General features: G+C 65.2%; 1 protein-coding gene across 9 annotated transcripts in view; it reads left to right on the plus strand.

The window, feature by feature from the left end:
• Nucleotides 1-22,474, plus strand: part of TEP1 (telomerase associated protein 1) — a 23,862-nt gene continuing 1,388 nt past the window's right edge. Inside the window, exons 1-49 of one of the 9 annotated variants that reach the window (XM_075118899.1) lie at nucleotides 270-905; nucleotides 1,184-1,339; nucleotides 1,478-1,612; nucleotides 1,822-1,983; nucleotides 2,073-2,369; nucleotides 2,525-2,646; nucleotides 2,783-2,940; nucleotides 3,498-3,607; nucleotides 3,850-3,940; nucleotides 5,664-5,850; nucleotides 6,184-6,376; nucleotides 6,608-6,760; nucleotides 6,874-6,948; nucleotides 7,166-7,290; nucleotides 7,625-7,684; nucleotides 7,770-7,907; nucleotides 8,439-8,615; nucleotides 8,784-8,904; nucleotides 10,038-10,162; nucleotides 10,525-10,641; nucleotides 10,725-10,842; nucleotides 10,963-11,175; nucleotides 11,428-11,615; nucleotides 11,867-12,020; nucleotides 12,107-12,286; nucleotides 12,542-12,634; nucleotides 13,011-13,143; nucleotides 13,452-13,602; nucleotides 13,944-14,083; nucleotides 14,218-14,306; nucleotides 14,543-14,657; nucleotides 15,048-15,264; nucleotides 15,780-15,897; nucleotides 16,180-16,304; nucleotides 16,437-16,536; nucleotides 16,668-16,823; nucleotides 17,096-17,308; nucleotides 18,656-18,809; nucleotides 19,025-19,237; nucleotides 19,433-19,593; nucleotides 20,044-20,160; nucleotides 20,258-20,365; nucleotides 20,471-20,597; nucleotides 20,706-20,770; nucleotides 20,876-21,008; nucleotides 21,178-21,317; nucleotides 21,499-21,620; nucleotides 21,803-21,949; nucleotides 22,063-22,183. In XM_075118899.1, the coding sequence (XP_074975000.1) occupies nucleotides 630-905; nucleotides 1,184-1,339; nucleotides 1,478-1,612; nucleotides 1,822-1,983; nucleotides 2,073-2,369; nucleotides 2,525-2,646; nucleotides 2,783-2,940; nucleotides 3,498-3,607; nucleotides 3,850-3,940; nucleotides 5,664-5,850; nucleotides 6,184-6,376; nucleotides 6,608-6,760; nucleotides 6,874-6,948; nucleotides 7,166-7,290; nucleotides 7,625-7,684; nucleotides 7,770-7,907; nucleotides 8,439-8,615; nucleotides 8,784-8,904; nucleotides 10,038-10,162; nucleotides 10,525-10,641; nucleotides 10,725-10,842; nucleotides 10,963-11,175; nucleotides 11,428-11,615; nucleotides 11,867-12,020; nucleotides 12,107-12,286; nucleotides 12,542-12,634; nucleotides 13,011-13,143; nucleotides 13,452-13,602; nucleotides 13,944-14,083; nucleotides 14,218-14,306; nucleotides 14,543-14,657; nucleotides 15,048-15,264; nucleotides 15,780-15,897; nucleotides 16,180-16,304; nucleotides 16,437-16,536; nucleotides 16,668-16,823; nucleotides 17,096-17,308; nucleotides 18,656-18,809; nucleotides 19,025-19,237; nucleotides 19,433-19,593; nucleotides 20,044-20,160; nucleotides 20,258-20,365; nucleotides 20,471-20,597; nucleotides 20,706-20,770; nucleotides 20,876-21,008; nucleotides 21,178-21,317; nucleotides 21,499-21,620; nucleotides 21,803-21,949; nucleotides 22,063-22,183 (7,089 nt within the window). In that variant the 5' untranslated portion in view covers nucleotides 270-629. Of the gene's footprint in view, nucleotides 161-260; nucleotides 906-1,183; nucleotides 1,340-1,477; nucleotides 1,613-1,821; nucleotides 1,984-2,072; nucleotides 2,370-2,524; nucleotides 2,647-2,782; nucleotides 2,941-3,497; nucleotides 3,608-3,849; nucleotides 3,941-5,663; nucleotides 5,851-6,183; nucleotides 6,377-6,607; nucleotides 6,761-6,873; nucleotides 6,949-7,165; nucleotides 7,291-7,624; nucleotides 7,685-7,769; nucleotides 7,908-8,438; nucleotides 8,616-8,783; nucleotides 8,905-10,037; nucleotides 10,163-10,524; nucleotides 10,642-10,724; nucleotides 10,843-10,962; nucleotides 11,176-11,427; nucleotides 11,616-11,866; nucleotides 12,021-12,106; nucleotides 12,287-12,541; nucleotides 12,635-13,010; nucleotides 13,144-13,451; nucleotides 13,603-13,943; nucleotides 14,084-14,217; nucleotides 14,307-14,542; nucleotides 14,658-15,047; nucleotides 15,265-15,779; nucleotides 15,898-16,179; nucleotides 16,305-16,436; nucleotides 16,537-16,667; nucleotides 16,824-17,095; nucleotides 17,309-18,655; nucleotides 18,810-19,024; nucleotides 19,238-19,432; nucleotides 19,594-20,043; nucleotides 20,161-20,257; nucleotides 20,771-20,875; nucleotides 21,009-21,174; nucleotides 21,318-21,498; nucleotides 21,950-22,062; nucleotides 22,184-22,474 lie in introns of those variants that run through there. The other 8 variants (XM_075118893.1, XM_075118896.1, XM_075118895.1 and 5 more) reach the window with 8 other exon arrangements.

The raw sequence follows: 22,474 nt of genomic DNA on the forward strand, positions 1-22,474 counted from the left end.
CGCGCGGACAGAACCACAGGGGGTTGGGAACTCGGACTCCTGGGTTCTCCCAGGGGCGGGCTGAAATCTGAGCCCGGCTCTGCGGGCGGGTCAGGCAGGCCCCTCCCACCAGTGATCCGGGCACCGGCCGGGCTGGGTGCGGTCACTGCGGTGCTTCCTGGTGCGTGGCCGGGGGGCCTGTGGGGCGGGGGCGAATGCAGGGGGAAGGCGCAGTGCAGAAAGGGGGTTGGTCTCGGGGGCTCCATAGGGGAAGGGCTTGGGAGTCTCCCAGGGCCAGGCAGCCCTGCTCTGTGACACACAGCCCCATCCACTTGCGAAGCCCCCTCCCTATTCCTGACCCTGTGTTGGGGGAGCCGGGGCAGGTCTGGGGCCAGGGGGACAATGTTCTCCTCCGCCCAGAGTGCATTGGAGGCTGAGAGGCCGGACTCCTGGGTTCTCTCCCGGCTCTGGGAGGGGAGTGGGGTCTGGTGATCAGAGCAGGGGGGTTGGGAGCCAGGACTCCTGGGTTCTCTCCCAGCTCTGAGCAGGGAGCGGCACTTGCTGTCTTCAAGCAGGAGCGTGGCCTCACTGGGCTCTTGAACTCCTGGGTTCTCATCTCACTCTTCTCTGTCCAGGTGTTGCAGGCAGCCATGAAAACTCCAGGTCCCGACCCCCGTCCAAGCCCTGCCTCCTGCTGGCTGGAGAACCCTTTCCTGGGGGGCCAGAGCCCCCTCCTCCCAGCATGGGTAGAGGAGATCAGGGCCCGGCTTCTCCGCCCTCTCCCGCCCCCTGCCCCGTGGCTGAGCTCCCTGACTCCCACAACCTGGCTGGCGCCTGCCCCCATCTCTGCACCCAGCCGGGCGCCCCTTGCCCCTGGAGGTGAGGATGGGACCCCGGCCCGCAGCGAGGAGCTGGAGCTGCCCTGGGTAAGATGGGCTGAGACTGGGCACCAACTCGTGGTAGCTGCGACGCACAGCGGCCTGCAATTCCCAACCTTCAATCCCGGGGGAAGGACGCTGGGAGCACTCAGAGGGAGGGGGCGAAGTAGTGGTGGCATTTGAGACAGGGGAGATGCCGAGGAGGGCTGTGGGGGGGCTGTAGGGGGTGGCAGTTGAGGCAGAGGGTCACTGAGATGGGACAGTTGGGGTGGGGGGCACTGTGTATGGTCCCCAGCCCTGTGGGTCACCCCCTGCTCTCCCTGCAGTGGGCCGACGCTGCCCCCGACCCCTCTAGCTCGCTGCCCCAGTACACCCTGATGGAGCTGCCATCCAAGCCGAGCCTGGAGCCCCCAAGGCAGAGGGACCCTAGTGCCCAGCAGCCCCCTGGGAAGGGTCCCCAGCAACACCTGAGAGAGCACAAGGTAAGAGATGGGGGTGGGGGGGTCTGGACTCCTGGGTTCTCTCCCAACTCTGGGAGGGGAGGGGGGTCTAGTGGATGGGTGGGGAAGTGGCTGGGAGCTGGGACTGCTGGGTTCATCCCTGCTCCCTGTTCCCCCCAGCTGGCCCTGGTGAACCTGGCGTGCTGCTCCCTTGTGGAGGGGCCTGATTTGGGAGCCCCCAGTGACCCGATGCATAGGTGCCTGGTGGATCTGTGTGAGGAGCTGGCCCAGCTGGAGCCTGAGTTCATCCTTAAGGTACTGGGGGGTGGGGCTGCTGGCCAGGACACCTGGGTTCAATCCTCCTACCTAGGGGGTAAGGGACAAGCAGTCCGAGTAGGTGGGGGGTGGTCTCAAGTGCCCTATGCCAGGGCTTGGGGAGGGGGAGTGAGCTTTAGTGAGTTAGAGCCGGGGTGCTTGGATGCCTGGGTTCTCTCCGGGCCTCAGTTTCTCCTCTCTCCCCACAGGTTGCCCTGTATACACGCCAGGAGCTGAACATCCGGGGAACGGCCAACTTCCTGCTGGCACTGGCGGCCCGGCTGCCACCCTGCCGGCCCCACCTGCGCCGCTACGTGTGTGCCACCCTGCAGCTGCCCTCCGACTGGACCCAGGTGGTCACGCTCTTCCAGGTACCCAGCTTACCCCAGTGGCGGGTCGTTCCGCTGGCCAGTGCCACCCCCTGCTGGCCAGCACTGACCCGTCTCCCTCTCCCTCACAGAGCCTGGCGGGCGCAGGGCGCCCCCTAGCCCCGCTGCCCCGCTGCCTCCGCACCGGCCTGGCGGACAAGTTCCAACAATTCGATGCCTACCAGCTGGCCAAGTACAACTCGCGCAAGAGCCGTGGCAAAGCCAGGGGACGCCCAAGGCCCCGCCAGCTAGGGAGGGAACCCAGGAGTCCTTCTCTCAGGCCCCAGCCCTGCCAGCCTATTCTTCCTCCCGGAGTCCCCCCACAGAAACCTCTGCCCTGGACGAGGAGATTCCGGCTGTGCAAGGCGTTCGGCAAGCTTCAGACAAAGGTGAGAGGACTGGGGTCTAGCGGTTAGAGTGGGGGGCTGGAAGCCAGGACTCCTGGGTTCTGTCCCCTGCTCTTTGAGGGGAGTGGGGGCTAGTGAGTTAGAGCAGAAGGGCTGGAAACCAGGACTCCTGGGTTCTCTGCTGATGTCTCCTGCAGTTTGAAAGTGGTCAGCCATCCCAGGAACTGTGCGAGACGAAGCCCTTCTCCCTGAAGGCACTGATCCGATGGCTGCATATCTCCAAGCCGGCCCAGCATGTCATGAGTCTGCTGGGCTGCAGGTGAGAGCCCTGGGGAGGGACCCAGGTGTCATGGGTCCCAGCCCCTCCCCCACTCTATCCCCTAGACCTGAGAGCTGGCACAGAACCCCTTGTAGGCCCTGCTGGGACCCACCCTGTCTCTGCTGCCCCCCCTCAGGTATCCCTCGGACCTGAGCTCCTTCTCCCGGAGCCACCTGCCAGGGCCCTGGGACCCCGCCCGTGCTGGGACCCGAATGAAACTTCCACAGCCCCAGACCTGGGACCGGCAGCTCAGCCAGCGCGGGAACAAGGCTGTGGTCTGGGAGGAGCTGATCGGTAAGGAGGGTCTTCATAGGGGGCTGTGCTTGCCCCCAGTGGTGCCCTGAGTGTGTCTAGGTGTCACCAGGGGGCACTGTTAGTTCTTTTCCCAGAGGGTGCGAGCTAGTGTTGAGTGCAAGGAGACAGGGCATGTGTGGGACCAGGTGGGCTCTCTGTGGGGCAGGTGGCTGGCCTACCTGGAGCAGGGTTTGCTCGGTGCTCTAACACCCCCAAGGAGAGTCTAGCCTTGGGGCAGAGTGGGAGGCATGGCACCGGTCTCTAATTGGCCCATGGGCTTGCTGGGCACAGCTGTGGCACAAAGAGACTCCATGAGGAGCTGGCCTCTGCCCCCCCTCGGCAATGGGAGGCTGACTTGGGGATATGGGCCCCCCTGGTAGCCACAGGTCTCCCAGCGCCCCCTGGGGGCTGCAACCGGCCCAGCACTCATATGAATGTGGCTGGTGGGTCCCAGCGCCCCCTGGGAGCAGCAGCCAGCACTGCACCCTTGTGGACACAGCGCCCCCTGCCTGTGGGTGGGGTTGTCTCCTAATCCTGAGCTGGGCTCTGCCTCACAGATTCGGGGAAGCTGCCATTTATGGCCATGCTCAGGAACCTGCAGAACATCATCTGGGCTGGGGTGAGCGAGCGGCACCACCAGCGAGTGCTCAGCCGGTTGCAGAACAAGGTATGGCCCCGGGGACCCTGATTCCCCCATTCCGAGTCCCCAGAGCAAGATACGGCCCCGGGGACGCCGAATTCCCCCCTCACAGGTCACCAGAGTGAGGTATGGCCCCGAATTCCCCCCCCCCTTGGATCTCTAGAGTGAGATACAGCCCCAAAATCCCATCCCCCCAAGATGGGATGGCTGGAGTGGGGTGGGGGGTTGCTGGGATCCTCACCCTGACACTCCTCCGCCCCAATTTCCAGGCGTCAGTCGTCCACAGCCGGCAGTTCCCCTTCCGGTTCCTGGCGGCAAATAAAGTCATCCAGGACATGGAGGAGGAGCTGAGGAAGAAAGGTGAGAACGGGGCTGCCAAGCGGTGACACAAATGAATCGCGAGATTAAAAAAAAAAGTCGCCTTTCATAGCTGGTCGAATCGCACCGTTACCCTATCGAATAGCAACTGAAACATGCCCTAAATATCTTCAGCTGTTTTCCTCCTTTTACAAATCCAGCGATTGCACTGACAATGCAGAAGACGAAGTGTCCGGGGCTCATGTGAGATTATTAGTTTGGATTACAAATATTTGCACTGTAGAAAAAGCTACGTGTCTCAGCATGAAGGGGCATACAGATGTTTAGTGTATCTGGCACATAAATACCTTGCCATGCCATGCGAACACCTGTTCTCACTTTCAGGTGACAGTGTAAATAAATGCACAGCATTATTTCCTGCAAATGTAACACCCCTGTTTGAGCGATCAGCTGAACGAGAAGTAGGACTGAGCAGACTCAGGTTCTAAAGTTTTTACATTGGTTGGTTTCTGAGCGCAGTTATTATTCTCCATTCGTACAGAGATTGCCTGACAGCACTTGTATGAGGTGAATGGAAATATTTGTAATAGAAAATAATCATCACTTTGTATTTTCCATGTGGTAATTGAAATTGATAATTTGAAAATGTAGAAAAGCAGCCAGAAATCTTTGATACATTTCAGTTGCTACTCTACTGTTGTTTAACGGTGCGATTAAAACTGCGATGAATCACAATTAATTTTGTCAAAAAGAAAAGGAGTACTTGTGGCACCTTAGAGACTAACACATTTGCTAATACGGCTGCTACTCTGAAACCAGTTAATTTGTTTTGAGTTAATCGCGTGAGTTAACTGTGATTCATTGACAGCACTGAGACCCCGAACAACCAGGGGCAAGAGCAGGGGTGGGCAAACTTTTTGGCCTGAGGCTCACATCTGGGTATGGAAATTGTATGGGTGTCCATGAATGCTCATGAAACTGGGGGTTGGGGTGCGGGAGGGGGTGCGGGCTCCAGCTGGGGGTGCAGGGTCTGGAGTAGGGCCAGACATGAGGAGTTCAGGGTGTGGGAAGGGGCTCTGAGCTGGGGCAGGGAGTAGTGATGCAGGTGTGTGTGTGAGGGCTCCGGCTGGGGGTACGGGCACTGGGGTGGGGATGTGGGGTTGGGGGTGCAGGAGGGTGATCCGGGCTGAGACCGAAGGGTTCGGAGGGCAGGAGGGGGATCAGGGCTGGGGCAGGGGTTGGGGTGCTGGAAGGGGGCAGGGGTGCAGACTCCGGGCGGCGCTTACCTTGAGCAGCTCCCGAAAGCAGCGGTATGTCCCCTCTCTGGCTCCTATGCGGAGATGCAGCCAAGCAGCTCTGCATGCTGCCCCGTCCACAGGCACTACCTCTGCACCTCCCATTGGCTGTGAGGGCAGCGCTTGGGGTGGGGGCGGCATGCGGAGCCCTCTGGCTGCGTCCTGTGCATAGGAGCTAGAGGGGGGACATGCCGCTGCTTCTGGGAGCTGCGCGGAGCCATAGCATGCACAGATTGGCCCATGGGGGGGCAAGCCCCAAACCCCGCTCCGCAGCTAGAGCACGGGAACGGGGCAAGACCTGGATCCCGCTTCCTGGCGGGAACTCAAGGGCCAGATGCGGCCCCTGGGCCGTAGTTTGCCCACCCCTGGGCAAGAGGCACTGGCAGAGCTGTGGGGAGCTCAGGGCTGGGCTAGTAGGGGCTGCGGGTCAGGAGTGATGGGCACTGTGTCTCTACCGCTCACACTTCCAGACAGCCCCCTCCCCTCTAACGTGGAGCTGCTGCGGGCGCTGCTGAGGCGTGGGAAGAAGCAGCCGGGGGGCCTGCCTGGGGTGCGGGGGCGGCCGTCCTGGACACGCCGGGAGCTGCGCGCAGCCTTGTCCATCCCAATCCTCTTCCGCGCTGTGAAGAGCGAAAAGCAGCGGCTGCGGAAGGCCAGGTGAGGGCCCCATGCTGGGCTCCTGGGCATGGCCACAGGGGGGCAGCAGGGAGGGGGAGGCTGGGAAGGGGTGGGGTGGGGGGGCTGGTCAGGTCGGGTGCCAGGTTGCAGGGGGAGCTAGGCAGGGGGCAGAAAGGGGGAGCTGGGCAGGTGATGCCAGGCTGTGGGGAGGGCAGGTGGGGTGCCAGGTTGCGGGGGGGCTAGGCAGGCTGTAGGGAGGGGGTCAGGGGATGCCAGGCTGTGAGGAGGCAGGTGGGGTGCCAGGTTGCAGGGGGTTCCAGGCTGCAGGGCGGGGGGCTGGGCAGGGGCTCAGCAGCGGCTTCTGTCCCCCAGGGAGCTGCGCCCGGACCCTGCCCTCCTGCTCCGCTATCGCTGGGCCCTGGATGCCGCCATCCGCATCTCCGCCCGGCACAACCTGCCCCCCCTGCCCGGCCGCACTCTCATTCTCTGCTGTGCCTCCAGGGCCATGGTGACGCCCTACCACCGGGCCCGGAAACTGCGTGGTGCCCGCCCAGAGCCCATGACTGTGAGTCGGGGCGGGGGGAGAGCTGCGCTCACCTCCTGGCAGTGCCCTGTGGGAGTGGGGGGTCGGGTGCTGCACTCACCTGCTGGCAGTGCCCTGTGGAGGTGCGGGGCGTTGCGCTCACCCCCTGGCAGTGCCTGGGGGGGCGGGGGCAGGGCAGGGTGCTGTGCTTGCCTCCCTGCAGTGCCTTGTGGGTGGGGCCGTGCCTGGCTCACAGCCCCCCATCTCGCCTAGGTGCTGGAGGTGGCTCTGCTGCTGGGCCTCATGGGTCGGGCTGTGGCGGAGCAGGCGCGCCTGGTGCTGTACGGCCGAGGCCACTGGGAGGAGGTGCCAGCGCTGGCCGGGTCGCTGCTGGAGAACGTCCAGAGCCTGCTCCAGCAGGTCCAGGTGGGAGCCCCCCGTCCCTCTTCCCCGCCTGTCCCCTAACTCTTCCCCATGCCCGCGGGGAGTCCCCCGCCGGGCCCAGCCTGGCACCACATCTCACCCCATCTCTTTCCCAGGCCACAACGCAGCCGAGCAGCAGCTCTAGCACCGTCAGTGACATCCTCTGGGACCTGGTGGCTCGTGGGGAGCCGGTGAGTCTGGGCTGTGGATCTAGAGTCGGGCACTGGCAGAGCTGGGGGGGCAGGGCTGGGTTAGCAGGGGCTGCGCATCGGGAGTGAGGGGCACTGGCAGAGCTGGAGGGGCTTTGGGCTGGGCTGGCAAAGGGCTGCGGGTCGGCAGTGAGGGGCAATGTTGAGGGTGGGGGCCCACGGCTGGGCGCAGACTGACAGTATCCCCTCCCCCCCACAGGTGGACACCCTGCTCGTGCTGAGCCCCAGCTCTGAGGCCCCCCTGGCCGGCCCTGCCCTGCGACTGATGCGGGATCGTGTCGCCCCCCACTGCCTCTTTGTGAACCTCTGCCTAGTTCCCTGGGGGTATGACCCCGCCCCTCCCCCTCCCCCACACCCCGCTGTATCCCCTTGGGGGTGAGGACACCCCCTTGTTCCCTGCCTGTAGCCTGCGGGGTAGGGGGTTCTAGGGCCTTGCCCAGGCTATGCCCTGGGGGTTTCCGGGAGGGGAGGGGGGATCCCTGGGACTCCAGGGGGCTGGGGCCAGGGGCCTCTCTGTGGGGAGGGGAGGGAGCATTCCCTGTGGGCAGGGGTTCCCTGTGGCTTGGGGAGGGGGCGGGGCTCCCTGTGGCTCCGGGGGGGTCGGGAGAGTTCCTCGGGGTGCCCCACGGCTGAGGCGGCCCCGCCCATGTCGTTGCAGGCTCCAGAGGACCCCCGCGGATGAGGTGGAGCTGGCTGGGTTCAGTGAGCAGGTGCTCAGGTGAGTCTCAGCCTTACGAGGTGGCGGGTGGGGGGGGTCATGTGAGCCAGGTGTGTAACTGCCCCGCCCCCCCCCCCCAATGCAGGTTCCTGGCCGTGCGCAGCACCTCCCGTCTGCTGGAGCACGTGGGCAGGATGGACGAGATCCACGGGCTGCCCCCCCAGCCGGGGGCGCCCTGTGGGCACCCAGAGCTTCCTCCCGCCTCCCCCGCCCCCCGGAGCAGGTGAGAGGTCAGCTGGGCCTGCGGGCAGTCAGGGGGCTGGGAAGAGAGCAGGCAGGGGACTGATTCTCTGGGGTGTGGGAGGGAGTTGTGGGGGGGGCCTAGGGCTGAGCTGGAGAGGGAGGGATCGGGTTGGGTGGTCTGGGACTGGTCCAGGCGAGGCGGGAGACAGTGGGGCCCATCTGGTGGGGAGGGACTGGGTTGGTGGGTCTGGCTCTGGACTGGGAGGGGCCACCGGGCTTGGAGGACAATGGGGCCTACTGGGGGGGCAGGGGCCGGGGAGGGGAAGAGGGGCCTATTGGGGGGTACAGGTACTGGTGGGGGGCAACAGAGGGACCCATCATGGGGCAGGGGCCAGTGGGGTGGTGACAAAGGGGCCCATCGGGGGGCAGGGACCGGCGGGGGCTGGGGCCGGTCCAGGAGGGGAGTAGGGACTTGTTAGGGGACAGAGGGGCCCATCGGGGGGGCAGGGGCCGTGGGTGGATAGGGCCCGGCCGGGCTCCCCCAGCTGGGGTCTGATGGGTCCCTCCCCAGGTGGCGCAGCGTCCGCGTGTTCATCTCGTCGCCAGTGCGGGACATGCAGGGCGAGCGGGACGTGCTGCTCCGGGCCGTGCTGCCTGCCCTGCGCGCCCGTGCCGCTCCCCACCACTTGGCACTGCAGGAGATCGACCTGCGCTGGGGCATCACCGAGCAGGAGGCGCGGCAGGAGCGGTAGGCGCTCACCCTGCGGGCGGAAGGTTCGGGGCGGGAGGGGGCACTGTGCTGAGGGGAGTCTGGGGGGAACTGGGCTGAGTCAGGGAGCTGGGTGGTGCCATGCCGGGGTGCGGGGCTCGGTGGGGGGCCCCCTTGGTGCTGACCCTGGTCTCTCTCCCCACACAGGCAGCTGGAACTGTGCCTCTCGGAGGTGGCCCGGAGCCAGCTCTTCGTGGGCATTTTGGGAGACCGTTACGGCTACGTGCCCCGCGAATACGCCCTGCTGGACGCCCCCCAGTACGAGTGGGTGAGCACTGCCAGCACCCCGTCAGTTGTATCGGGGTGCAGGGGACAAGAAGACGGTGCCCCTCGCACCCAGCTGGTGGCTGACACCGCCCTGCAGCCCCCTTGCCTGCGGGAACCTGGCCTCTGAGCCTTCCCTCACAGTTGGTGGAAACAGTGGGATTTTGCTTTATTTGACTCTGGACAGTCGAGTGTAGTGCTGTGGCCTCCCTCACCCAGCCTGCGGGACGGGGCACCCTGCACAGTGGCCTCTGGTACCTACTGGCATTGGCATTCTGCCACCCCACCCACGTCCCTGTGATGAGTCACCCCTCTCAGGATTGGGCAGCCTGGGAAGTGGCTTGCGATACTGGGCACGAGGCACGGTGTTGTCTTTTCCGTGGCCAGATGATGTGCTGCTCTCATTACGCCAGGGAGTGGGCAGTGCTCCCTGTGCCAGAGGGTTCCAGTAGTTGATGAAATTGGTGTAGCAGTGGCATCACTCCCACTAGGACAGTGTAAAGTCACTGGAGGGGTTATTCTGTCAGCCCACGCCTGGCTTCATAGCGTGTTGGAGCCTGCCAGGGTGTCCTGTACCCCAGGGGTAGAGGCAGAACTTGGGTGTCTCAGAATAGCGTTGGTAGGAGTGGTGGGATCCCTTCTGGTGATGGGGTGAAGCACAGAAGAGGGGCTCTGGTGCAGGCCTGTAAACATGCTGCCTAGCTTCATGCTCCAGAAGTTTTGCGTCCAGGGACAGGAGCCTCTGAGGTGGCCAAGGACGATGGGAAGTCCCCAGTTCTGCTGAGGTTGGTGGGTGAGGTGGGATCCAGGCTCATCTCAGCACAAAGCTCTTTGTGGCTGGCGCTGGCCTAGGCCTGCTGGCCGTGTCCACACAGCATGGAGCTCACAGACGCAGGGACCCATGGTGGAGACCAGTTGGGGGAAGCCGGGCATCCCACTTCACAGCGGCCCAGGTGTGTTTCTTCCCCATGATGCCTGTTAGTCTAACCCTGCCTGAGAGGCGTTCTGCCTGTGGGCTGGCGTGGCTGGCCTTTGCTTTGTGGCTCAATTGGTGGGAGTGGTGGGATCCCTCTGGGTAACAGGATCGATCCCACGACGTGGGGGCTGATGATGGAGTCCCGTGTGCCATCGCTGCAGGTGAAGTCGTACCCTCGGGGCCGCTCCATCACCGAGCTGGAGGTCATGCAGTTCCTCAGCAGCCAGCGCGACTCCGGTTCTGCTGCCCAAGCATTCTTCTACTTCCGCGAGCCAGATTTCCTTGGGTAATTGTGCACCTGTTCCCCTCCTATCCGGCCCCATGGCAAGGACTGGCTGGCTTGCGGGGGAGGGAGGGAATGGGACATGGGGCCTTTCCCCTCTAGGGGACACCGATCCGGCCCCATGGTGGGGGGCTGCCTGGCTTGGGGGATGGGGAACAGGGCCTTTCCCTTCTAGGGGGTGCCGATCCAGCCCCAGGGTGGGGTACTGGTTGGCTCAGGGGGCTGGGAAACGGGACATGGGGCCTTTCCTCTCTAGGGGGTGCTGATCCAGCCCCATGGCGGGGGGGCTGGCTGGCTCGGGGGGCTGGCTGGCTCAGGGGGCAGGAACAGGACGCGAGGCCCCTGACCTGTCTGTGGTGGGGCAGGTCCGTGCCAGAAGCCTGGAGGGCGGATTTCGTGGCAGAGTCAGAGGACGCTCGTCACCGAATGGAGGATCTGAAGGGGCGTCTGGGCCAGCACCTGGGGGTGGCGTCTGTCAGCAGGTAACAGGCCAGGAGATTGGTGGGTGTGGTGGGATTGCTGGGCCCCACAGTGTCTCCCTCATGGCCTTGCTCTCTCCCCCTAGGTACTCCTGCCAGTGGGGTGGCGTGGCCCAGGGCCGGCCGTATGTCAAGGGGCTGGAGGAGTTTGGGGCCCGGGTGCTGCAGGATCTGTGGGGCGCCCTCCAACGCCAGTTCCTTCAGGTAATGCGACTTGCTGTCTCTGGCGGGGAGGGAGTGGGGCCTAGTGGTTAGAGTGGAGGGTGCTGGGAGCCCGGACTCCTGGGTTCACACTGATACCTGTGTCTGCCCCCGGCCCCCCAGGCTGAGTTGGAGCCCCCCGGGGGCGAGGAGGAGGAGGGGCAGGAGCTGCAAGACGCCTTCCAGGACTTCCAGCAGCGCCAGTTCTGTGCCCGGGGAAAGCTGCTGGGCACCGTGACCGGGTGGGTGCGTAAGGGTCAGCCCCCCCGCCGTGGGACAGGGGGCAGGCTCTACGTGGTGACAGGCGAGCCTGGCGATGGCAAGACTGTCTTCATGGTGAGGCTGGGGGGGGAGCCTTGGGGCATCCAATGGGCAATGGGGGGAGGAGTCTGGGGGCAGAAAGTTGAGGGGCTTGGTGATGGATTGTAGGCAGGGCCTGCAGGGGGCAGGGTCTGGGTCTGCTTCATAAAGCCTGGTGGGAGGAGCCTGGAGGAGGGGGGAGGAGCTTGAAGGCCTGGAGGGGATGGGTTGTGGTGGGAGAGGCCTGGAGAGACCCCACCCCCAGCTGACCCACTGTCCATTCCCCAGGCGGCGCTGGCGCGGGAGCTGAGTACCCATCCCCCGGCCCAGGACACCTCCCCCACCCGCTGCCTGGTCGTCTCTCACTTCACCGGGGCCCGGCCAGACCAGGCCAGTGCCAGGGTGATGCTGAGCCAGCTGTATGCCCGCCTGAGCCACCTGCTGGGCCAGCCGGCCCCACCCCCTGCCAGCTACAGGTCAGGATGCCTGGGTTCCCTCCTGGCCCTGGGTGGGAGTGGGATCTAATGGTTCCCAGAGCGGGGGAAGGGGAGGTGGGTCTGGGAGCCAGACTCTTGGTACTGGGTGGGAGTGGGGTCGAGTGGTTAGAGCAGCGGGGCTGGGACCCAGGACTCCTGGATTCTCTCCCCGGCTCTGGAGGGAAGTGGTATCTAGGGGTTAAAGCTGGGGGCTGGGATGCCTGGGTCCCATCCATGCCTGTCCCTTGCAGGGGACTGGTATGCTGTCTGGAGTCCCTCTTGCCCGCAGTAGCCGGGTCACTCCGGGGAGCTCAGCGCCTGGCCGTGCTGCTCGACGGGGCTGACCAGATCCACGGGGACAGTGGACAGCCCGTCTCCGACTGGCTCCCGGCGCGGCTACCCCCGGTAAGTCCAGCACCCCCGCCCATGGGGACCCCCCCCCCAATCCCGCTCACCTCACCATCTGCTCAGCCCCTCTCTTCTCCCCGCAGCGTGTGAGCCTGGTTCTGAGCATCGGCAAGGACTCCGGACTCCTGGGTTCCGTACAGCAACGGGCAGATTCAGTCGTCATCCCCCTGGGATCCCTGGACCCCTGCGACCGGGCTGGGCTGGTCCGCCGGGACCTTGCCCTGTACGGCAAGAAGCTGGAGGAGACAGCGTTCAACAACCAGGTGGGGAGGTGCCTGGATGCCTGGGTCCTGTGGCAGGGGCGTGGGGTCTAGTGGTTAGAGTGGGGGAGAGGCTGGGAGCCAGGACTCCTGGGTTCTATCCCAGCACTGGGAGGGGAGTGAGGTCCAGTGGTTGGAGCAGGGGTGGGTTGGGAGTTGGACTCCTGGGTTCTCTCCAGCTCTGGCTGGGTGGGGTGGGGGCACTGGCTGTCGCTCAGGGGCTCCCTGCCTGCTGTGACCCCGTCTGTCTCTCTCCAGATGCGGTTGGTGCTACTGAAGCGTGGTGCCCGGCAGCCCCTCTACCTGGCTCTGCTCACCCAGGACCTGCGAGCCTTCACCCTCTATGAAAAGGTGCCTTAGCCCCGCAGGGGGACCCAGGCTTCTGGGCTGGTGGCGCAGGGCTCCCCCTTCTAGGGACCCTAGGGGAGGGGCTGGGACAGAGGGGGATCCAGGTTTGTGACACAGATCTGTTCCGGCGAGGGACCCTAAGGGAGAGGTCAGGATGGAGGGGGATCCAGGCATCTGGGCCACCGGCATGGGTTTTTACCCTCTAGGGACCCCAGGGAGGTGCCAGGATGGAAGGGGACCCAGGCGTCCGGGCTGGCAGTGCAGGACTCTCCCCTCTAGGGACCCCAGGGGAGGGATGGGGACAGAAGGGGACCCAGGCATCTGGGCCGGCAGCACAGGGCTCTCCGATCCCCTCAGGGTCCTGTGTCCCTCCCTCCAGGTCTCAGAGAGGATCCAGACACTGCCCCCAGCGCTGCCCGCCCTGCTCCAGCACATGCTGGGCTGCCTGGAGCAGGAGCATGGGGCCGAGCCGGTGGCCATGGCCGTCACTGCCCTCTGGGCCAGCAAGGACGGTAAGAGACAGCTGGGGGTGCTAGGCGGCGTTAATGGGCGCTGCTACCAGGCACTGCGCTCCAGAGCTGGTTGCATCTCAGCGCCTGTTTTTTTGAAGTGTTATATGTGGCTGTTCCCCAGCTGCCCTGCCCCAAAGCTGGTTGCATTTCAGCACCGGGCGAGCTGTCCGTTTGCCGTTATATGCAGCTGTCACTGAGCCGCCCTGCCCCACCCCAGAGCTGGCTGCATCTCAGCACTGGGTGAGCCATCCCTGGAGTAGGAGTCCCTGGAGATGAATCCCTGACCCTTGCTCCTCTGTCCCCCACAGGCCTGCTGGAGCGCGATCTCCTCGCCGTGCTCACCATGTGGAAGGAGCTGGGCGGGACACCCATCACCTGGGAGGGAGGCATGGCTGCTGGGGGCCACGCGGCGACCATCCCCAAAGCCCCGATCTATTCCCTGATGAGGAGCCTGAGGGGGTGAGTGGAGGCCAGGATTCCTGGGTTCTCTCCTGGCTCTGTGAGGGGAGTGGAGTCTAATGGTTACAGTTGGGTGGGTGGGGCTGGGAGCCCAGACGCCTGGGTTCTCTCCGGCTCTGGGAGTGGAGTGGTGGCTAGTGGTTAGAGCAGGGGGGGACTGGGAGCCCGGACTCCTGGGTTCTCTACAGCTCTGAGAGGGGAGTGGGAGTTGGGGGGCTGGGATCCCGCATGCCTGGGTTCTCTCTGGCTCTGGCAGGGCCCTGGGACCTCGCCCTGAGTTCTGTTGCAGTCCGTTGATGGCCAGGAACCAGTGTTCTCTGTCCCCTGTCTGTCCCCCCCAGGCTGGCGGGGGTGTGTGGGGCCCCCTCGGAGGCCCCTGGCTCGCGGCTCCACCTCTGTGGTGCTCCCCTGCGGACGGCGGTGGAACGGCGCTACCTGAAGGAACCGGGCCTGGAGCGAGCGGCTCATGCTCTGATAGCAGGTCAGGGAGTCGCCCTGTGGGGTTCAGAGCCGGGGGAGGCCCCGGGGGGGGTGTGGGCCGGGCCTGTGACACCCCCCTCCCCCGGGCCGGGGGGTGCTGAGCATTCTGGGTGACAGTCTCTCCCCCACCCCCAGCTCATCTCTGGAAACTCTGCGACCCGTACATGCCCCGGAGCTTCCAGGGCAGCGAGGCCGGGCCCCTGGTGGCTCTGCCCTACCACCTGGTAGGTATGGGGCACTGGGGGGGCCTCGGCAGTGGGCAGGGTGGGGGCTGGGTGGGGGGGGCAGGATTGGGCAGATGGGGTGAGGTGGGGAACTCGGGAGTGGCTGGGCAGGAGCTGGGGTGGGGCAGGAGGGGAGGGTGGGAGGCAGGGGATGGGGCTCAGTGTGGCAGGGGCTGGGGCTTGGCGAGGGTGGGCTGGGTGGGCAGAACCCCTGGGTGACCCCGCTGTCCCGGCAGGTCTGCGCTGGACGCCCCGACCTCCTGGGCTCCCTCCTGACCAACCTGCACTTTGTGGCAGCCCATGTCCGGCTGGGGCTGCTGCCCGCGCTGGGCCGTGCCTACGCTCTGCACGGTGAGCAAGGAGTGGGGGGCACTTCTGGGGGCTGCTAGTCAGGAGCCAGCCCTGTGCGGAGGGGGGGCTGTCCACAGGGGCATGGGGAGGTGCCTTGGTGTAATTGTGGGGGGGCTGCTGTGGGGTTCTGGGGGGCTGGAGCTGCAGGGGGGGAATGGGAGGCATGGGGGGGCTGCAGGGGGCTGAAATGGGGAGGTTGGGGGCTGCCGTGGGGGGAATGGGATGTATGAGGGGGCTGCTGGAGGGCTGGGGGGAGTGGGAGTCATGGGGGGGCTGCCGGGGGGAGGATGGGAGGTGGAGGGAGCTACCAGGGGCTGAAGTGGGGCTACCAGGGGGCTCCCAGGGTGCTGGGGGCTGTTGTATCCCCTGACACAGACGTCTCCCCTGCAGCGGGCAGTGCCCAGCCCCCGGGCGAGGTGGGCGCATTCCGTGCGATGGTGCAGGCGGGCGCGGCCCTGCTCTCCCAGAACCCAGCACTCCTGCCCCAGCTGGCAGCCAATGCTCCCGACGGCTCCTCGCTGGGCGCCCAGGCCCAGGCCCTGGCCCACCCTGGAGGGCGACTGCTGCTCTGGCATAACAAGGCCCAGGACACCCCCCACCCCGACAGGTAACGGGGCCACCATGGGTGGGAGGGCCCCTGCCCCTCCCCCTCTCTCTGGATGCCTGCCCCTCCCCCCGGGCACCCACCTGCCCCTCACCACAGTGTCTGGGCGCCCCCTTTTCCGCCCACGCCCAGCGCCCACCTGCCCCTCCTATGGGCCCTGGCCCTGCTCCCCCCCAGGGCGCCGGCCCTACTCCTGGCTGAGTTGCTCCATGGCCTGGGGCACCTGTGCTGGGTTGGAGGGACCCTTCTGTGACCTGGGGGGATGAGGTATGCAGGTCACATGGACTGGGGAGCGCTGCAGGGCTGGGAGCCTAGCTTGTGCGGGCTGCACATCTCTGCCTTCGGGCTGGGTCCCTGTGGGGTTAGGGAGCTCCATTGGGGAAGGGGAGGGGTCCCTGGGGGGCATGATGTCCTGGGTGGGGGGGCTGCCTGTCTCCAAGCTCGGGGGCTGGGCAGTGCTGGGTGCCCGGCCATTCCAGGGCCTTGTTCCCCCCCTGATCTCCCCCCCACATCCCCAGCATCGCCCTGGCCCTGCCTACGTCCCCCACCTGTGTGGCTGTCTCCCACTGCGGGCGCCAGGCTGCCGTGGGCAGCACCGATGGGACCCTGCACCTGCTGGACATGCAGAGCGGCCAGGTACCAGGGGTGGGGTGCAGGGCAGATTCAAGGGATCTCTGGCCATGGGAAGACGCTGGGGCTGGTTGGTTTGGAGGCAGGGGCAGAAGGAGCTGGGGGGGGCAGGAAGGGGAGGGGGGGCTAGGGAGCAGGAGGGGAAGCTCGGGGGGCAGGCTGAGAGGCAGGGGAGCTGGGGAAAGGCCAAGGGGCAGGCTGGGGAGTTGGGGATAGGCTGGGGTCAGGGGAAGCCGGGGGGGCAGGCAGGGGGCTCTGCAGGTTCACACCACCCCACCTTGCTCCCAGGAGCTGAAGACCCTGCTGAGCGGCGGCACTGGGATCTCAGCCTGCGTCTTCCTGGCCGACAGGACCCTCTGCCTGGGCACCTTCGCCGGGGGGCTGGAGACCTGGGCCCTGCGTGAGGGCAGCAGGTACTATCAGGGTGTGGGGGGAAGGGCTGCCCCTCCAGGGGGCGCTGGCCATGATACGGCCCAGGGGATAGTGGGGGGAGCTGGTTTGGGGGATGATGGCGGAGACATCACATGAATCTCTCTCCTTTCCAGGCTCCTGGCTACTGATGCTCACCAGGGCCAGGTCACGGGCTGTTGTGTCAGCCCTGATCGCAGACAGCTGGCCAGCGTCTCCCTGGACGGGCACCTGAAGGTACCAGCTACAGTCACCCCCCCCCCCCCGACCTCCCTGTTCTAACCAATAGCCCCCACTCCCCTCCCCCAGCCAGGAGAGAATCCGGGCGCCCAGCCCTGGTTCTGACCCGCTGTTCCTGTCTCTGCCAGCTGTGGGACTCTGCCCAGGGGCACCTGACCTGGGAGCTGGATCTCTCCTGCCCCTTGAACTGTGCCGCCTTCCACCCTGATGGGCAGCTGGTGGCCACCGGGGGCTGGGATGGTGCCGTGACCATCCTGGGCCTGCAGAACCGGAGCGTGAGCTTGGTATGGGGCACAGAGGAGCGGGGCTGTGGGTTGGGAGTGAGGGGTAGTGGCAGGGCTGGGAGCCCAGGGCTGGACTAGCAGGGGTGGCGGATTGGGAGTAAGGGGCACCAGCAGGGCTGGGGGTGGGGAGGCTGGGCAAGGAGGGGCTGCGGGTTGGGAGTGAGGGGCACCGGCGGGTCTGGGGCCCCAGGGCTGGACTGGCAGGGGCTGTGGGTCGGGAGTGAGGGGCACCAGCGGGGCGGGCTGGGCTGTGACTCTGGCTCCCCCTGCAGGTTCTCTCGGGCCACGATGCTTCCGTCCGTGCCGTGTCCTTCTCCCCTGCAGGCACCGTGCTGGCGTCTGGCTGCCTGGCCGGGACGGTGCGTCTTTGGTCCTGGCAGGAGGCCGTGAGCCTGGCCACATTCCCGGCACACCGGGGCTTCGTCTCCGAGGTCAAGTTCCTCTCCGGGGGTCAGGTCCTCCTCACGGCGGGCGAGGACACAAAGGTGCTGCGGGTTGGGACCGGCAGAGCTGGGCGGGGGCATGGGTCGGCTAGCAAGGGGCTGCGGATTGGGAGTGATGGTCGTCGGCAGGGCTGGGCTAGCAGGGGGTCTGGGTCGGGAGTGAGGGGCGCTGGCAGAGCTGGGGGAGGGGGCAGGGTTGGGCTAGCAGGGGCTGCGGGTTGGGAGTGAGGGGCACCAGCAGAGCTGGTAGTTGGGGGGGGGGGCATGTAACGATGCTGGTTCTGGTGGGACTCAACTGAGAGTGCCAATTCAGGACAAATTGCTCAAAGCAGGGCAGTTATAGCCCAAGGCTGGGCTTTCTGTGCACACCAAGGCAAACCAAACCAGCCAAACAGAGAAGACTTTGGTTTTACCCCCCTGGCTAACCACAAGTCACACAAGCAATTCCCTAGACACTTCAGTTTCCCAGTATCCCCACCAGTGCCCCTCGTTATGGGGACAGATGGTTATGAAAACTAATACCGCAGGGAAAGAAAAAAGGTTCTCCCAATCCCAGAGGACCAAGCCCCAGACCCAGGTCAATATACAAATCAGATCTTACCCACAAATCACGCTGCTGCCAATCCTTTAGAATCTGAAACCTAAAGGTTTATTCATAAAAGGAAAAAGCTATAGATGAGAGCTAGAATTGGTTAAATGGAAACAATTACATACAGTCATGGCAAAGTTCTTGGCTCAGGCTTGCAGTAGTGATGGAATAAACTGCAGGTTCAAATCAAGTCTCTGGAGCACATCCACCGCTGGGATGGGTCTTTCAGTCCTTCGTTCAAAGTTTCAGTGTCGCAAAGTCCCTCCAGAGGTATGAAGCAGGATTGAAGACCAGATGGAGGAGCTGCAGCAGCTTTTTATAGTCTCTTGCCATGTGGTCTTTCTTTCTCCCAAAGACAAGCTGTCCCTCACATGGCCTGGAAACACCTCAGAGTTCTCTCCATAGGCAGGTCCCTGCACACCTTGCTGAGTCCCAGGCGTGTCTGCCTTCTCTCAATGGGTCAGTTGTGTCGCTGATGGTCCTTAATGGGCCATCCAGCAGGCTAGGCAGAGCTGACACCAACTTCTCTGGGGTGTCACCCAGAAGCATAGCATACGTTTGAACTACAGACAGTATAGAGCCAATACTTATAACTTTAAATACAAAAATGATACATGCATATAGACAGCACAATCCTAACCAGCAAACCATAACCTTGTCTTAGACACCTTATTTGACCGCCTTTATACAAGATTTGGTGCCACTACAGGACCTTGGTTGCAACCATGTTCTATATGGTCTCAGTTGAAGTCCATAACACGACTGGGGGGCACAGCACTAACTTCTGATCTGTGGCCTAGGTCCAGCTCTGGCCGGGGCACCTGGGCTGTGCCTGGGGCGCTCTGGGCTCGGGGCCACTTTCTCCAGCCCTCTGCGTGGCCCCCAACCCCGCCGGCACCCTGCTCGCTGTGGGGCACCATTCAGATGATGTTTGGGTCTACAGCACCCCCTGGGGTAAGCGCCCAGATGCCTGGGCTCTGTCCCAGCTCAGGGGGGGGATGAGGTCTAGTGGTGTGGGGGGGTGCTGGGAGCCAGGACTTCTGGGTTCTGTGGTTGGGTGGGGGCTGGGAGCCAAGATTCCTGAGTTCTGCGGTGGGGTGGGGGGTGGGAGCCAGGACTCCTGGGTTCCCTGTGGTGTCAGCCCCACTCACTCTCCCCTCTCCCCGCAGGCTCGGCCGGGCGGCGCTGCCCGGCGGGGGGGGTGGCGGTGCCCAGCCTGGCCTGGCTTGGGGATGCCGTGCTGGCCGGAGGCAGCGGGGATGGGACCCTACGTGGCTGGGTGTTGGAAAGCGGCCCAGCCTGCCCCCTGTGGGAGCTGCGGGGGCACGAGGGGGCTGTGCTGGGCCTGGCCGCCTCACCCCAGCTGCTGGCATCTGCCTCGGGTAAGGCTGGGGGCAGAGGGGGCGGATGTGGGGAGGGGCTGGGGGCAGGGTGTTTCCAGAGCAGTGTGGGGGAGATTCAGCGGTCATTGGCGGGGCTGGGAGAGCCCAGGGACTATAGGGTGGGGGGCAGTATGGGGAGGGCAGGGGTGGGGCATTGGGGCCCAGAGTCTGACCCTTCCCCCCCCCCCCCCCCAGAGGATTTCACCATCTGCCTGTGGCTGGCTGACACACTGAGACGGGCCCTCCTGGACCCTCCACCAGCCCCCCTGGCCATCCTGAGGGGCCATGCGGCCGCTGTCACCTGCTGTGCCTTCAGCCCCGACGGCCAGCACCTTGCCACAGGGGGCAGGGACAAGGTGAGGGGCATGCATGCTGTGAGATGGGCACTAGGGGGCGGTGTGGGGCAGCTCTGCTGTGAGATGGGCGGTGTGGGGCGGCTGTAATGTGAGATGGGCACTAGGGGATGGTGTGGGGCAGTTGTGCAGCGTCCGTGCTGTGAGATGGGCACTAGGGGGCGGTGTGGGGCAGCTGTGCGGTGTCCGTGCTGTGAGATGGGCACTAGGGGGCGGTGTGGGGCAGCTGTGTGGTGTCCGTGCTGTGAGATGGGCACTAGGGGGCACTGTGAGGCGGCTGTGCTGTGTGATGGGCACTAGGGGATGGGGTGGGGCAGTTGTGCAGCGTCCGTGCTGCGAGATGGGCAGTAGGGGGGCGGTGTGGGGCAGGCATGTTGTGAGATGGGCACTGGGAGGCGTGGGGGAGCGGAAGTGCTGTATCTGTGCCTGTCTAACCAGCCCGTGTCCCTGCAGACCCTGCTGTGCTGGGATGTGGGAGGCCCTGCGCCGGGAGCCCCCGCCCTCTGGCGCTCGCTCCCGTTCTGCCACCGTGACTGGCTCAGCGGCTGTATCTGGGTTGGGCCCCTGCTGGTGAGTGGGGGGTGGGGGGGTGTAGCTGGGAGGGGGATGAGTGGGGCAGGCCTCCCTCTGTCTCTGCCTGACCCCTGCCCTTCCTCTGCCCCCACAGCTGTCCTGCTCCAGCGATGGCACCGTGCGGCTCTGGGACCCGGCAACTGGCCAGCGGCTCCGTGAGTTCCTGCCCCACTGCGGCCCTGTCAGCACCGTCCTGGCCACGGTATGGACCCGGGGGGTGGGAGCGGGGGCACGGTGCCAGGCATGGGGGGCACTCTGTCCGTTCTCCTGGGCACAGGCCCATCCCTCATCCCCTCTCTCGGTGCAGGCTGGGCGTGTGCTAGCGGTGGGCCGCGACGGGACTCTGGCAGCGTGGGACATGCTGGGCGTGGAGCTGACCTGCTTCCTGGCACACCCCGGGCTGGTGAACCAGGGCGCCAGCTTTGTGGGAGCAGGTGAGCGGCTGGGGATGGGGCACTGCCCCCCCCCCGGTGCGGGTCTGACCTCCAGTGCCCCCTGCCCTCCCCCAGTGCCCGTCTCTCCGTGTCTCTCTTCTTCTGCAGATGACAATTTCATGGTGGCCACGGCTGGGTGTGACGGGCGGGTGCAGCTCTGGAGCCCCTTTGAGGTGAGATGGGACCCGGGAGCTGTTTCCCTCCCATGGGGACCCTGCTCCAGGGCACTGGCTGCCCTCCACCCCCACCTCCCGCTAACTTCTCTCTCCTGCCTGTAGTTTGGCCGCCCGCGGGCATTGGTGGGGCACAGTGCCCCGGTGTGTGGCGCTGCCGTGAGCCTGGCTGCTGCCCGTGTCCTGACGGTGTCGGGGGATGGTTCCGTGCACATGTGGGCAGCACCATGGCAAGCGGGTAAGAGACTCCTTCACCGGACACCCCACCCCTCCTAGAGCCAGGGAGAGAATCTAGGAGTCCTGGCTTCCAGCCCTCCCCTGCTCTAACCTACCAGATCCCACTCCACCCCCAGAGCTGGGGAGAGAACCCAGGAGTCTTGGCTCCCAGCCTGTCTCTCTCCTAGCAGGAGGCGCCGAGGGGCCTGGCTGGCACCGTGGGGCCGTCTCTGCCCTGGCCTGGTCTCCCGACGGGACGCTGGCAGTGTCGGGTGGGGAGTGTGGGGAGCTGATTGCGTGGGGGGAGGCAAAGGCCCTGGCTGCAGTGCAGGTAGGTTGGAAAGGGGGATGGGGAGACAGCAGGGGTAAGGGGGCAGTGGGAGGCTGATGAGGGGAGGGGGGAAGGCGGATGGAGTGGGCAGGATGGGGGCAGGAGGAAGGTTGTCAGGGTGGCGGGGGGAAGGTGGGAGGGGGGCCTCAGTCCAGCCCCCGCTTACCCCCCTCCTACACAGGCAGGCTCGCGTGGTGTCTGTGCTCTCGGCTTTGCCTCCTCCTGTAGCCTCCTGGTGGCATCGGCGACCGGGAGCATCTGGTTGTGGGGCCTGCACGGCGACCCCCGTCCCGGGGCCCTCAGGTGAGCTGCAGGGGGTTGGGGGAGTGGGGCCGAGCTGGATGCCTGGGTCCCTTCCTGGCCCTATCTCTCCCTGGGGGGCAGGGAGGGGAAGGGCCGGGCCATGCCCTACCAATCCCCGTTTCCTATACCAGTCTCTGCAGCTAGCCTGGGCCATGCACTTATCGCCTCTCTCTCTCTCTCAGCCTGGAGCGTGAGCACCCCCTGTGGGACGGGGCAGTTCCTGTTACCTGCATGGGGCCGGCCGGGGCCCCTGGCTCCCTGGTCCTGGGGCTGGCGAACGGGGAGGTGCTGCTGTTCAGAAACCACTGGACAGCACTGAAGTGCCTCTGGTGAGTGAGTGAGTCGGGGGGGGGGAGCCTGCAGCTCCTTTGGTGAATGGGGAGTTCAAGAGGGGAGCAGTCTCTTCTGCTGCTGGGTCTGACCCTCGTCTCTGCCCCTGTAGCTTAGTCAGCCCGGATGCCTGGGTTCTGGACCCCCCCGAGTACCTGTTTGACGTGGCTGTGACCCCGGATGGGCAGCTTCTTCTGTGGAAGGGGGTGAGAGAACCCACCCTGTACGAACTGGTGAGTGACTGGGGAGAGAACCCAGGTGCCCAGCCCTGTCCCGTCCTCCTCCCCCACCCCCCCCAATGCACCAGGCCCCACTTTCCTCCCAGAGTCAGCAGAGAACCTAGGTATCCCAGTACCCAACCCAGCCCCCCTCCCTGCTTCCCACCAACACACTAGCCCCCATAGCAGAGAACCCCTGAGTCCAGGTGCCCAGTGCCCCCCCAGCGCACTAGGCCCCCACTCCCCTCCCAGAGCTGGCAGAGAACCCAGGAGTCCAGGTGCCCACACCAGTGTTGTTTGCTCTAT

Source organism: Caretta caretta, chromosome 13 (genome assembly GCF_965140235.1).
Source record: "Caretta caretta isolate rCarCar2 chromosome 13, rCarCar1.hap1, whole genome shotgun sequence".
Lineage (NCBI taxonomy): Eukaryota > Metazoa > Chordata > Testudines > Cheloniidae > Caretta > Caretta caretta.